This window comes from Triturus cristatus, chromosome 9 (assembly GCF_964204655.1).
Source record: "Triturus cristatus chromosome 9, aTriCri1.1, whole genome shotgun sequence".
NCBI classification, from domain to species: Eukaryota; Metazoa; Chordata; class Amphibia; order Caudata; family Salamandridae; genus Triturus; species Triturus cristatus.
Genome location: NC_140592.1, coordinates 347,242,780 through 347,258,192, shown reverse-complemented (window position 1 = coordinate 347,258,192; position 15,413 = coordinate 347,242,780). Strand labels below are relative to the sequence as shown.

Sequence of the window (15,413 nt, the reverse complement as noted above, 5' to 3'; positions counted from 1 at the left end):
TAGTGCTGCGGTCATTTTTTGCTTGCTCGCGGTCCTCAACGTCAAGTTGGCGACCGCGAGCAAGCAAAATGACATCCCGGCGAGACTTTTTCCTTGTTCGCGATCAGCAACTGCAAGTTGGCGATCGCGAGCATGGAAAATAAACCTCCCGGCGAGATTCCCAACGCGAGGAGGTCAGGTTTCTCATTGCGAGTGGTCGCGTATGCTCGCGACCGCTCGCGATGAGAAACTACCAGTTCGCGTTGAGAAAGCTGAAGCACGAGTAAAAATCTACTCGAGCAGCAGAAAACTACAGCTCGCACTGTGCAAGATGCCATTTTAAATGGTTGCACAGTGCCGGTTGCTTGTCCGCACTGTGCAATCATTGAAAACAACATCTTGCACAGTGCGAACATGTTACTACGCAGTTCACGAAGTGCTACGCGTAGCTCGCGTAGTGCGAACTTCACTTTGCGTAGCTTCGCGAAGTGCTACTTCGCGAACTACGCCCACCCTTAATTATAGACAGAATACTTGTATCTAAAGTTAGGGTTTGGTCAAGTCCGATTCGTACTATGCAGCATAGTCTAGGTTTTACACAAGCTTTAAAAAACACATGACCGCAGTATTTAATGTGATGAAAGTCCCATTTAAAATCGGCGCCAGTGCTTAAGTGTAACTCCTGGTAATGGGGCTAAATAATCAGTAAATGGAAACACAGTGTAATACTGTGGAGAGCACGATATCTGCCATTGCTTTGCCGTTTTTTTCTGAAATCAGGGGCGTGGACATACATAAAATATTCTGCGGGTCTGTGGGACGAGCTTCTTCAGAAAACTGCTTGTCCTGTAAAATAAAAAAATACTTGTCACTTTTGGTGCCATGCAGTGAGGTGCAAATTATGGCAGTGTTCTCATATCTGAGGTCTGATAATAGTCTCTCTGATTATGCCAGAACTCATTAAATCAGAAGTTGGAATCTAGCCAGGCTGTGATTTTGCCTTCCTTTTGCAAATCTACATACAGTGTATGGAAGTAGTGCCTAATGACATTCATCAACTCCTCTCCAATCTCTTCTTATGTTGGAAAAGGCTGAACATTTAGGGCCTGATTTAGATCACGGTGGACGGGTTACTTCATCACAATGGTGACAGATAAGATATCCAATCGCCGAAATTTAAATCTCATTCTGTCCTATTGAATTTATTTTTTGGCGGAAGGGATATCCGTCACTGTTGTGATTGAGTAACCCATCAGCTGAGATCCAGATCAGGCCCTTAGTTTTGACAAGGTCTGGAATAAAACACTCCCCAGACTGAGAAAAAATGGTGTGTAGGGAAAGTGAATTTACTGTCGTTTAGCAGATTTTAAGATTGGCAAATATACACATATATTTACTCATGTGGATTATTTTGTTACAAAAGTTTACTTAGGAGTACCGCTTGTGAATTCCTGAAAGTTGTAAATCTGCTTCGACTCAAGGGCATATCCCCACAGGTGCACTTTTGTGACTTATTTTAAAAATTAGGCTCCTGATTTATATTCATGTTGTCCATACGAGTTTTTGATCAATTTTCCATTGTAAATAAAAAAACAATTATATTGGCTTTCATCAAACTCATTATACTGCTAAATGATTCCTTGGAGAAGTGGTGCTTAAAGTTGCACAGTACTTTAGGAAAACGTTTATTTCAAATTGCATTTTTGTGTGTATATTTTGTTTTGAATGCAAACAATCCTCAATCTTGCCTTCATGCTTCAGCATGTACATGAATAGAATCAGGTAGCACTTATAATCAGGCAGCACTTAGGGAGCATTATAAGTGACTTCAAACTGTTACATTTTGCAGAGTTGTATACAGTTTTATACTGGAACCACTCTCGATAATGCAAACCGAGCTCACAGCAATTCTTGAGAGGGCACTTTATTCATAATAATGCATACAAGTTTGAACAACTTGCACATATGGATTCAAATCTTGCCTTTAGTGGAATGCAAACCACTTTCAAACATTCATACTGCAGTCCTGTAAACTGGAAGGCAGAGAGATAAAATAAATATTAAAACTTGTTGCCTTTGATGCCAAACAATTATTCCAGGGCGTCCGGCGGTGGAAATTCCACACTCCTGGGAAAGAATTGTGTCACAGACACTTGTATTCAGTTTTAATTCTCTGTCATTAGGACACCATGTTTACAATTCTTGACTTTCAATGTCCGACCTTGATTTCTGAAAGTTGCAGTTTTAGGGCCTCATTTAGAGTTTGACGAACGTGGACATAGTTCAAACAAGGGGTGGATATCCCATCTTCCCTAATAAGTAGTGCATTAAGACTCCTGTGCATTTTTATTTAGGGCGGGCAGGACATCTGCTGCTTTTGAGGAGTGTCTTGCATCTGCCAAACTATGAATAAGGTCCTTAGTTTATTTTGATTCAACTAATTAAAATATATTCCTTATAATGATTTATACCAGAATGAGTTCTCAATTTTCATTATTATATGCATTAGTGTTTGAACTGCCTAGGCTTTTTTTTAAATTAATATTAATTTTGTTTTCATAACCCTCATTTTATAAAGGGATAAACAGAACCACAAGTGCCTAAATGCAAAAATCGACCCCCCCCCCACCCCTCCAGCCCCTGGAATCGATTAACCGGTCAAGCATAGAATCTGTAAACATGAGAGCTGCAGGCCTGGGCTTTTCTAGTTAAAACATTTTGATAACTTTAGTTATAATTATGTCACTGAAAAAATTAAAACTACAATTCCCAGAACACAAGATTTTTATTTGAAAGCAGATGACAGGAAATATGGTATGCTGAGAAATGGACCATGTTGCCTACCATACAGTGAGGTAGATAGACATGCCCACCAGACAGGGGCATATCCTGGGGAAGAGGAAGACAGGTGGTTAATTCCCTTACTATTGGAGAATTTGGCGTAGCCATTAACGTTTTAGAAAATATAGAACTATAGTTGGGCAACACTGAAAAACAGGCATGCTTTCACTGAAGGGCTCAGAGTGACATCAATCGGACAATGAGAGCGAAGCTCAAGTTGTCATCACTTGGAACCCTGAGGTGAAAAACATCCCTATTTTTCACTGTTACCCAGCTATAATTCTATATCCCCTCTGCTTTCAACTGCTATGCAGGGACAAAGCAGTAATGCTGCTATTCCTGCTTCTCCCAAATAAAAAAAAACAAGCATTTGCAATGCAATAGGTCTCGCATTAGGGAAGTGTGAGCAGTTTGCGTTGCTATTAATAATGTAATAGTATCTATTGGCATTCTAAATGATTATGGCCTGACTTTATGTGTTTGTTTTATAAACTATATTAAAAAGCCATTGTCATGAGCTATGGCAATATCTTTAAATTAGTAAAAAGCGAGTTGGCAGGAGACGGAAGGACACAGTCCAGCTCTGCATAGGTGAAGCGAACAGTGCCTGGGGCCTGCAGCATGTGCTGGGGGTGCCCTGGAGCTTTATCTAGGGCCTGGTGACCGGAGTGCCCCGAGGGTCCGTGAACGGGGCAGCTGCTTTCAGTCTTGGAGAAACAAGCTTTGGGGTTATGGTGTCACTCACCCAAGTAAGGCTTCGAATAGGTAAACATACAATGAAAAGTCTGGAATTACTTAGTTTGGCCAAAATTCAAATGTCCTGTCAAATCCTTAAGCTGAAAGAAGTTCATACAAGATTTCTTTTTCGCGCCTTTGCAGAATCCCCTGCATAAATCGATGTCCAGCCTGGGATCAGTGTGTTTATTTTCGAGATCCCACATTTAGAAAAATTTTGAGCACTTTATAATGGAGGCTGTAACAGTAACCCTCACAAAAGACCTCATTCCCCAATACTCAGTAGCGTAGCCAGTGTGACATGGGCGCTAGAAAGGACATGGGCCGTCTGGATGCTGTCGGCAATATAAATAAAAAGCAACAATCGGTGTTGACGGCCCCCTCAGGCCTCTGGGCGCGGTGTCACTGCACCTGCTGCACCAGTGGAAGCTACGCCACTGCCACTATTACACCTGTGTGATTCTCAGGGATGGGCATTGAAGTGTTGTCAGCAGAGTCTGTAAGGAGGCGTACTGCCAGGTTATACTTAAAGGTTCTCTTCATGTACGAGTCTCAGAACGAGAAGTGTTAGGTGACATCTGAGCCTGTTGCCTTCAGCTGTTGTAGCAGGTGCATTAACCCTCTGTGGCGCCTTACCAGTTAACGTGAATAGTAACCGCAAATGTCAGCGACCCCAGGGAGCAGCTAACACTTCTTCAGTCGTGTGTTTCTTCGTGCATTGTGGGACTTGCGGTTCTACGTCATGTACAAATGCATAACTACAAAAGCAAACATGAACTGGGAGTGCTACTACCACCCCTCACTCAAGGCACCTCGAGAGCTCGGTGTGATGAGCGTTGGTGGGTGTACTATATCGGTTTACCAGTTTGAACTTCCTCTCGTCTGCAGAGATCTGCATTTATAATTCAAAGTTAGTAAAACGAAGTGTGCTCACGTATGTATTTAAATTTTACAGTGCTACGAAACGTCAAAAGACATGTAGCACTATTCGTTTTATTTTCTCATAGTGTATCGGGTGCCAGAAGCATCACCTATCCGTGTTTCAAAAAAGGTGGAAAGGGCAAAAAAGGCGCGAGCTGCTCTCTGGTTTAGAACTATTAGCAGTGCGGGCAGAAGGAATCGGATGGGGCACCATGGAGGTCTGTGCCCTGCCTGAGCTAAGAAATGCTGAAAGGCTCGAAACCCCCTCTCCCCCCATATCTACCTGGTTCTCTCCCTTCTGCCCACATTATGCCAATTCCCCACCATTCAATTCGCTACCTCATCTGTCAGTGGCATCAATATTCTTACATCTAATCTGATTATTTTGAAATGTAAATCATTGAAAATGAAATTAATGAAAAATGTAAATCATGAAAACACTTTATATTTGTGGGGAGTCTCTCGCAAAAGAGAGGTGTTAAGCTAGTGTAGTAGGTTAAAACGCTTGATGGGGAAATCCGTGGGTGGTCTGCAAAGTATGCCACTGCTCTGTACACCACCTTCAATTGTGCGTGACTTCGCCTTCACTCTTGCAATATCGATAAGAGAAGTGCTGTCCAGTTGATATTAGCATCTGATATCACCTGGTGGTGAAGAGTGCGAAGACGGCGGTGGAAAGCGACGAGCTAAATTGTATTTTCAACGTATCTGCATCCTTGCAATGTGTGATCTTGGGCTAATCAGTTTGTCAACTCCCTTCTATCTCGGTAACGCTGGTAGCGCCAAGAAGCAGGATAGAATATGGTGCAGGGGACTATATATGTAAAATTGCACATTTGCTTACAGTGAATCAATACTCGGGTAAACTCCGATTGATGTAAAAAAAAAAAAGTGCCTAGTCTAAAAGAGGCCCGTCGTAATGAAAGGGATCACATCGCCTGAGGGTTTATTTCCTACATAGAGCTGTCAGAGGAGGTGATGTGATCCCTAAGTGGAAAGGAACTCTGCTGGGGAGGAATTACTGGTCCGTGCAGCCGGCATCCCTGCGTGGGTGGGGCGGGAGCTGCGCGTGCTTGTCATACAGCAGAGACAAGCGGATGACACGAAGCAAGTCATTCAAGAGCAGTGTCTACAGCGTCCGGGACGGGGGGTGAGCAGCACGGCTCGGAAAACTGAGGCAGGGGATAATAGCTGGGCGGGGGTAGGGGCTGCACGGAGAAAAGTAGGGTAGAGAGAATTTGTGATGGGGTGGAAGCAACAACATCAGTAAAAGAGGGAGAGAAGGGACAGTGTGTGAAGGAGAGTAGCGTGATGTGAAGAGGAAGAGGTGTGGGCACGAGCGGTGGAAGCAACAGCATCAGGAAAAGAGGGGAGAGAAGGGGCAGTGTGTGAAGGAGAGTAGCGTGATGTGAAGAGGTGTGGGCACGTGCAGCAGGGTCGGGGAAGGGGATGAGAGGTGACCAGAAGGAGCCAAAAAAAATAAGTCCCCAGCATTTACGAGGCCGTGAGAGGATGCCAGTAAACGGGGAACACACTTTAGATGTTGCTCTCTGGTGCGCACCACTGTAAAGTTGTGATTAAATGGTTTTTATTAAATGAAAGACAAAGAACACTTACTTGGTTAAAGCATGGTCGGGGGGAGGAGGGCTTTAACGTGGCAAGATGCAACAGGCGAGTGGTGGTGGGGGGGGGGGGCACAGACGGGCACCGAAGCTGAACACACATCGACATGAGCAGGAAAAGCGAACATCCTAACTGAGCCGAGACAGGAAACACATTTTAAACAAGAAGGGCTGGGCGAGAAGGGAGGGGGGAATGCCAGCAACAGAGGAGCCCGCGAAAGTGAAAGTGATCGTGATTACGATCGCGACGGAGTTAAGACACATGGCGCTGCGCGCGTGCACGTTCACGTGCACTGTAGCTTTAGGCCACGGCAGCACTTTGAAAAGCCCAGATATAAAATGTCTCTTGAGCCTTTGGCTCGCGAGACCTAAAAATGTAATGGTCCTCTGTTTCTCTCCCTCACCACCCTCTGTGCCTTCCCTCTACACCCAGACGTGCTCTTTGCTCTCCATTGGAGTATAAAGCCTGTGCCGCACTGATACCCTCTCTGAGGGCCCTGACAGTGCATCCTAGAAGTTCTTTATGACGTAGTAACAGGGGAAACCACTTTGTTTCCCATTGTTGGTACTTCATAGTATTGACTAACCGGATTTAGACTATGATATTCACGCTAGCAACTCTAAATAAGAGCCATTCATAACATAATGTTTGCTTGCAGGATACCAGCTTTCTTGCCACTGTATTTTTAAGGACCCATAGAAATATTAAAAAGCCAACTATATTATTTCACTGACAAACAAACTTGGAGGCTGATTCAATTTTTCTGTCCATTGTAGTTCATGGTCTGCACCACATTAACTTTACACTCTCTCACTCACACCATACACACCTCAGCCATGCGCAGTCACACTGTCTCCCGCCCACTGCATGTGCAATGCTTTAATCCAAATCTGACGATCCCCTATCACTCTCCACATCCATTCGGTAGAACATCAATTTTAAGTCTGACTCGTTCATCAAGTATTCTACCAATCCGGCCTGGCTTTTTCTCCAGTAAATATCACCGCCACCAGCCAAGGTGCCATTTTATATCCGCTTCCGATTATAGAACTACAAATATTGGCTTAGTGGAAGTCCATGTTGTGGGTCCAATCCGCATATCTCTGGATTGCTCCCTTTTCTCATTACATAAGTGTTAACCTTCCATATAATATAAACACATTGCAAGTCACTGAGGAGTTCCTTTATACAATCACAGACCTCGGTGATTACATGCAATATTGTTTCAATGTATGTTGAAGATATTTTATTCCTTGTACTACATAGCAGCACTCTCTCGTCCACTAATACATTCCCAGTTCTTTGTTCCTTCTGACGAAAGACTTCTTGAGGGTTCAGATAGGTAGAGTACTTGTAGAAACTCTTCTTTTAAAAACACACCAGTATGGAGATAGCAATTTGTTGCACTATGCTACTTGCCTTTTACCAGTGCAGCGGATGTTGCCTGTGCCATACAAGTAAAGAGACCAATGACCCGTGACTCTGACCTACAAGCAGACATAACATATTTGTGAAGCATGCCATTTCTATGGCCATTACCCATTTCAGGAAGTACTGTGGTGCAATTGTAATGTGTGAATGGGAAATTATACCTATTGCGAGAAGTGCTGCACCGCCATACTAATGGCCTATTGCACACTCTATAAATGTCATATGTTTAGTCCCCCCTTTGTTGAGCTGGAGATGCATTTTAATGAGTATGATTTTGTTGCTAAATATGTTCTGAGATGTTGACGTGAAGCTTACATGGGCTCACCAGATGAGGGTCACTGGAACACAACTGAACCAAATTTCTGATACAGTAAATGCAGTGATTTGTTGGATGAAAGCCCGAAAGCAGATATTGGGTTCCCCACTGACATGGAGATGTCTGATAGCTATAATCTTACATGGCTTGCTTTGCATGTACATGGATTGTTTAGTGGAACTCTAATCAAGTACAGACACTCATGCACACATATGCAGACTGTATTAAATTGTGCGTTCAGCATTGTATAATCCAGAAGTAACCACATATGTTCGCCTGAAACCCACCCAGTGATTGTCCTTGAATTAAGCCTGATCCATACAAGTGTGCATACCTTTTCATCTGTAACTTTCTTCCTGATAATCCACTCAGTAATAGCTATACATGTGAGTTTATTTCCTTTGACCTTCCCCCAGTTAAGGACACAACATCAATTCATTTTAGACTTCTGAGGTTGTCAACTAAAAGTCAGAGAGCTTATGACCCGAGATTCCTTCGGATTTTGCTTCCTAAGAGAACTGCCTTGAAAGTGCACTCCTTTGAGCCTGCTCGGTTTTAATTCTTCTTCAGGACCACCCTCCAGTAAGACACATGAATGGGATGTGCCAAGTCTAAGCGTTATAACTTTGTTCATTTGAAAGCCTTGGCAGAGTAAATTTCCTCACTAGTTTGACTTTATTTCTTTTTCCTAGTTCTGCATTGTGTTAAGAGATCCCAATAAATAATTGGCAGTCATGGTTGGAAAAAGAAAACTATCAAAACCTGATGAGAAGGAAGATGACTTTCCTGGTGATCTATCAAGTAAGTGGTTGGTGATTTTCCATGTGTTCTGGTTTTTAGGAATAGACGCCTAATTTGGCCATAATGCTGCTCGTTTTCTTTGGAAAGCTGACTTTCACACTCATTTTATTTGAAGTATGTTCGAGTAAGTTAAAGAAATGGAATCTGAGTGTGATACATGTAATAGGAAATATATAAGCAGGCTGATCTATACAATAAAAGAGTCGAAGGGCAATGCATTGTCTTATGGCTTCAAATGGAGAAATTTGATCCGATGCAGATGCCAGCTCATATTTTTTCAGCACAAGTTCCCAGAATAATGATTTTTCATTGCTATATGAAAAGTGAGTAACTATGGAATATCTGATGCTTTCAGGTCTGGCGTGGCAGAGTATTGGAACAAAGCGTAAGAATTCCTTGTTTGATGTTTTGATTTGGCTGTTCTTGGATTTGCAGAGTGAGGGGTGATTTGATAGTCATCACGTGGCAGAGGCCTGTAACGATGAGTTTGTACAGATGTTCTGGTCATTGTAGTGTTATTGCTTTATAAATGATGCAGATGACCTGGAATGAGAGTTTTATTATCACGGTAAGCCAGTGTAAATCAATTAGGAGGAGTGTGACTAAGTCACATTTACTCGCTCCAGTAATTGACTGGTTCTACTGCTGAATGAGCAGTTAATTTTGAGACGGGGGAGTGAGCCTAGCTTTTTGTGAGCTCCACTGGGAGGCATTCCTACCATCTCTATTACACAAGACCAGAGCTTGGACTACTTGATGAAAAGCTTCCAGAGCAATGGTTGGTTTTATTCTCTGGAGTGGGTGCAGATGGTATAATCTTCAGTTAGCAACTTTGACATTGTGAGGAGTTATGTTTTTGATTGCTATCAATGCCAAAGCTAAGAGAAACAGCAAATGTATCGCATATTTTTCTATGTTCATGCAGTTTGCATTGCATTAATCATACTTGGCTGTTGGGAGTAGATATGCCTGATCACATGAGCTTGAATTGAGTCTTGTTGGGTTTAAGGTTTAACAACAAAGCTGATGTTCAGTGTTCAAAGTTGGTGATGACATTTTACTTGGGTCGCACATTTGTAAAATTCTGCAGAATGTACCGATCAGTGCCCAAAGGAGTCCATCTATCAAGGACCAAGAGCAAGCTCTCTCACACGCCCCACTGTACAGGCTGCATGTTCTTTGTGGTAGCCTGTCCTACCTTTTTTGAATGATTGCTGCTATTGGCTGTAATACCTTACTATCTCTTGCTTGAACAAGCAATGTCCACCTGGCACTGCCCAGCATCCTGAGCACATAAAAGCATTGCTGTACAAATGATTATTTTTCTTGGTTCTTTAGGACTGAGGTAAGATGGCCTCCCCTCCCTTAACACCTACTCCACCTAGATGGTACCCCTGCACGGTTAGATGGTTGGACCAAAAAGAGCACATAGGTACTCTTCTGGTGGGCAGTCTTTCAGCAAGCATTATCCAACTCTTAAATTAGCCCTTTTAAACCCCTTCTGATTCAAAGGTAAGGCACCTGAATCTTAGGGATAGCATCTCATAGCGTTGCCTGCCCTAGAAAAGGCTTATTGGTTACTCATTTATCCCACTATAGACGCCTTATCTTTCTGAATGTGTGCTGATTGGTTCATTCATTGTGCCTGTATCAGTTCTGTAATAGTGTAAACTTAGCTCATTCACTTTATAGTATGTAGTCCTTAATGAGGGATATTATCACCAAACGGATTATTCCCAAATTAGCTTGTTGCTCATCTGGATATGTACATGCTGATGACAGACATGGACCCTAACTAGATATACACGTGCCTTGTTTACGACCCCATGAGTTGGGTGGCCCCTTCTCTCATCCCCTCTTTCCATGATTTACAGCACTCCCTCCACTTCTAGCATGAATGGTCTGATATGCCCTGCCATCTTCAAAGGAAACGAGATGGATTTATTGATGCATATTTTGTATGCACGCTCAAAAATGTGAGGGCCTACTCCAGGCAGCTAAGGTAGTTTGAATTTTGTGTATGACCATGAAGAGTCCAGCATCTTACATTTGTTTATAAATGGCGCCAGCAACAGATCGCTATTTGTTGATGTCTTTTTGTAGAGTGAAATGCGAGTATGACAGAATATAATCCAGTATACACTTATCAGTCACTGCTAGTCAAGAAAAAGCTCAGATTTATACTTTTCCATTTTATTCCACTGTATTCTTGAAAGAAACTGCATTTAAAGTTTCATTCTCAACGCAAAGCACAAAAGAGCCTCCCAGAATGGATGACATTGAGAGCCGAAACAATGATGTAGAGGGCACAGAGTGGCCCTCATGGATTACCTCCACCCTATGAGGCAATAATGTGCTGTTTTGTTGTTAAGGTGGATGTTGTCCGGCAGGGGGGTGGGGGGGTGCGTGGAGGAAAGAAGAGGGCTGGTGTCATTGTTGATTGTCCACTCACCAGACAGAACGACTGAAAGCATACCACTATTAAACATACCACTATTAAACATGGCAACGGTTGTTGATTGGGAGGTGGTAGTGTACTCTCCTAGTTCCTGTGAGTGGTGATCTGGATTTCAGGTAAGGAAACGTGTGCAGTGATCCTTAGCCTTATGCCTGTTTTCCCTTTGCTTAAATCTGATCCTGCTGTGCCTACACCACAAGATACACACATTGAATTTAAAAATCACAGTCTCACCTCAGAAGCCCTTTTAAAAGTTACGATCTGGTCACTTCCAAAGCACTCTCTATTATTTTATCAAAAACATAAATGCAGTATGGTTGGATGTTGTATCTACAATACCTAGAATGCTTTAAAAATAGTTTTTTTTCTTTTCTAGAAATGAAGAAGAGCCGTATCACCAGTAAGAAACCAAAGGCAGTTGCCCCACAAGGAGTGGTGGAAAATGAAAGCGTGTTTGTGCAGCTGCTGAAGACTGCTGGAGTTACTCTTAAAGCTGGTGACCATCAGAATGAAATAGGTGTGTGTCATGATTGATCAACATATTTATCTCTAAACAAGGGTGCAAGGGCTACTCGAGTAGGAGAGTTTTATGTAGGAAGGGGTTTGACTACAGCAAACCTCCATTAATATAGAGACTAAAAAAAACCCTAACGTGCCAAGGTTTTTACTAAAGATGAAGTTTAGGAATCTGAGGTTCAAACATTTATAGAACAATTCCAAACCGGGTTTCCTTTCTTTGTTTTAACTATATGTGTGAAAGTACAATCCAAATTAAAGGTCACTCTTCCCCATTGCTGAAAAAATTGTCAAAATAGATTTGTCATTGCATGAATATGTTCAGCAAAGGCATTAACTTTGAGTAATCCAGGGATTTAACAATCTGTACTTTTAATGTTTAAACTTAAAAATATTTTAGCCTTACTTTTCTACCTAGTTTGGTTGTTGATTGCTGTTACTGCTTTGCTTCATTTGAGACTCCAGCTGTATCTGCCTGTGCTTAAAAAAAATTATTTAAGAGATTCCTTCCTTGTGTCTCACCTTGGAGAGCAGCTTATAAATTCAACTATGACGTGCTCAGTGTTTCCGTAATATAGCAACATGTTCATCATGTAGCCGCGCAGCACAAGGTGAATCAAAGGCACCAAAAGATTTCTTGTTTACTAATTTCCATGCCTGAGACCTTTTGGGACACTGAGATTACATTTCGTTCTCACCTCTGCCAGGCTATATTTCTTCAGTTCATTTCCATCTACTTTTTGCTCCCTTCTTTAAGTGACTGTGCTTCTCTGCTCTGCATACGGATAGCTATTTGCACCTTCCTGTATCCCACAATCTCTGTGCTTCTGTACACAGATGGCTAGGCTACATTCTCCTTCCCATAGCTCACAATACCTCTTAATAACCTGCATGGATTACACCCTCCAGACTCTTCCTTTCATGTCTAATAGCCTTACTCTAATATACCCCTGAGAACTCCTTGCAAAAGTCCCATTGATCCCAGTTAGTCACAATCCAAAGCTCTCATCAGAGGCATTGGACAGTCTTGGTCTGTTGTTCTGACGCACCACTACTAGCCTATTTTTGATCAACCAAAATCCTCAGAATTGAGGGATTTCAAATTGCATAGCCTTACCACTCATTCGATCTGACACCATTACAATACATGATCACGCCCTAGAGCATACCCATTCTGCTTTCTAGGCCTTGTGCAACATTGTTATTCAGAGTACACCACTACAGCATTTTATTGTTTATATTTCCAGAGCCATCAAATCAGTCTTAAGATCAGAGAGTCCAAGAAGGGAGGCAGAGCACATTAAATAGTGATGTGAAATGTTTAGTGGAGCATGTATGATGGCCTTTGAACACCCTCTCCTTTAGTACACTACCTACACTTAACTCTCCTGTTGGCATGAACTTACCCCCGTATAATAACTGTTATATAATGGAAACCTGTCTACCACTCTGCCTATCTCAACAGATAGCTCAATATGGCTTCAACCATCTAGTCTCCCGAAAAATGGCTTTATAGGTGATTTTACCTTATTGGTAGGAAGCTGCAAGAAGATGCAGGCCTGCAAATTGATTGAAAATATAGGGCTGTTGTGTTTCCTACAACACAAAGGTCCACACCCAGAAACCACAATACAAAATCGATTTGCACCGCTTAAAATCCCCAAAAATATTTTGTACAGCCTTGATTCCACTACCCTCAGAATAAGGTGAAGGAACCCCTCCAAGTCAAAAACTCACCTAACCCTCAAAGAAACTAAAGTGGTTACTTGATCTGTGGTCCACTGCACATACTCTACATCTGTTTTAAATATCTGTGCATCACCAAGCCAGATCCCAAAAGACCTTTCTCAAAGAGCCAACTCAATAACTAACTTCCCCATTACAGAATAAGATCATGGAGAATGGGGTGAACAAACAGTTTCTGAAGTCTACAGGCTGTTACAAAATCTTCAATTGGACTTTAGACCCGCTTGAGGTATAGAATCCTTGTTTGTAAAGACATGTTTACTACTTTAGAGGAGGAACTGCCAGGAACTCTAATCCTCCTTAACCTTTCTGCAATCTGTGATTGCATATGCACACTTGGATAGGAGTGTCTGGAACCAGATATTTGGTTTGAATCATTCTTCACAAACTAAAGCCACAGGAATTCCTCAAACAAATACAGCCTTCTTGGTACCAGAGGGGTATAAATTGCCATCAATAGTGTTTTATGTGTATATCTGTCCCATATTCTAGGTTATAGAGCTGTGCATGCTTCAGTTCTAGCAGTTAGGCCCACCTCTGATTGAGAGACGGCTCTGCAGTGCAAAACAACAGTGGGTAGGCCAAATCCAGTATTAGATAACGGGCAGTTTGCCGTCTCTCCATAGAAGAAAAATAAAGGAGTTGCGAAAAGGCAGCAGCAAAGACAACACTCCAGGCTGCATTGAAATACCTCAACTCTACTATCTATAGCCAAATTCCGCGTGTCTTATTTGTAACAGATGCATCCTTTGTTCTCAAAGTAAATTTCACCTTCAGTAGAGCAAACTATCAATTGAACATGTTAAGGAAATTGCGCTCTCTTCCACAACCAGTTCCCTTCAGAGAATCTACACATTATCTAGTCCTCTATAGGCTAGACCCCTTCAATATCATTATGTAGACAAACCTTCTTAAAGGCAGGTCAAGGAACTTTGTAGGGACCAAGCGGTAACAGCCAGGATATAGCTCCACTCGAAGATGGTATTAAACCAAAACGGACTTCAGGGAACACAATGCAGGCAGCTTCATCCTGACAAAATGGGAACACTCTTCGCTGATGACTTCCTAGCATGAAATGTTCATACAATCCCCACCACTGATTCAGTAGCGATTGATAACGAGGATTATTAGAAGATAGGGTCACACCCCACTCATTTTTTGTTTTAATATTATTGATCAGAAAACAATGAACACTAAAAGTACCATATTGCTTGTTGAGGGTAAAGTAACAGCTGTGTTTAATAAAGGGCATGATGTTAAATCTCAACTGATCAGGTCTTATGCTGAGAAGTGTGCTCTAAGAACCTGAATTACTAATCTTATATAATTGGCTTGTCTGATCCATGTGAATAGGCCCTTTGTTTTCTAGCTGATATTGAACCCAAATTGATTGATAGGCTAGCATACTGTCACCTTGGTGGGGACTATGAGTTCTCTTCTTTTGTGATTTCTAGCAAGCATGAAGGGTACTAGGAGGATTTCCAATACTGAATGAACAACAGTTGACAGACTGTAGGGAATAACCTCACTCCTTTTGCTATCCTACAGTTGATCAGAAAATAGTGAACACTGCAGCTTCTAGGTCCACCTCTTTAACTCTGTCTAAAAGCAGAGACTCCTCAAATGTGTCAAAGGCCACTGACAAGTCCAGGTGGACCAGAGCCCTGACTCTGCATAGACCGGTTAACAGTGATGACTCTGGGCTCCTGAGTCCACCACTGTTGACTGATCTGTGCAGATAGTCCAATACTGAGGCCACAGCTACCTCTACTGCAGCAAGCAATAAAGCCAGCTTGAAATTAATTGTATACGTTATTAGGTTCAACAAATGTTTGCAGCTTTATAAAAGCTGTTTTTTCTATAATGGTGTACAAGGAGGGCAGCAGACATGGGGTGGAAGTTGTTGGGATCATTTTGTGAGTAAGTGGGCTGTTTCTGAGGTCTCCAAAAGATGTACGCCTGCATCTGGACCCGGTACCTGTGATGGCACACTCAATTCTTATCTGCCAAATGAGGTGCAGAGGGAAAAGAAACACAGGATGGACC

At 42.3% G+C, this 15,413-nt stretch overlaps 1 protein-coding gene across 2 annotated transcripts in view; it reads left to right on the top strand.

Moving 5' to 3' along the window:
• The window catches only part of FANCD2 (FA complementation group D2), a 1,050,809-nt gene that overhangs the window by 793 nt on the left and 1,034,603 nt on the right, over positions 1 to 15,413 (top strand). For both annotated transcript variants that reach the window (XM_085625116.1, XM_085625117.1), the window contains exons 2-3: positions 8,539 to 8,647; positions 11,482 to 11,622. In XM_085625116.1, the coding sequence (XP_085481242.1) occupies positions 8,581 to 8,647; positions 11,482 to 11,622 (208 nt within the window). In that variant the 5' untranslated portion in view covers positions 8,539 to 8,580. The remainder of the gene's footprint in view (positions 1 to 8,538; positions 8,648 to 11,481; positions 11,623 to 15,413) is intronic.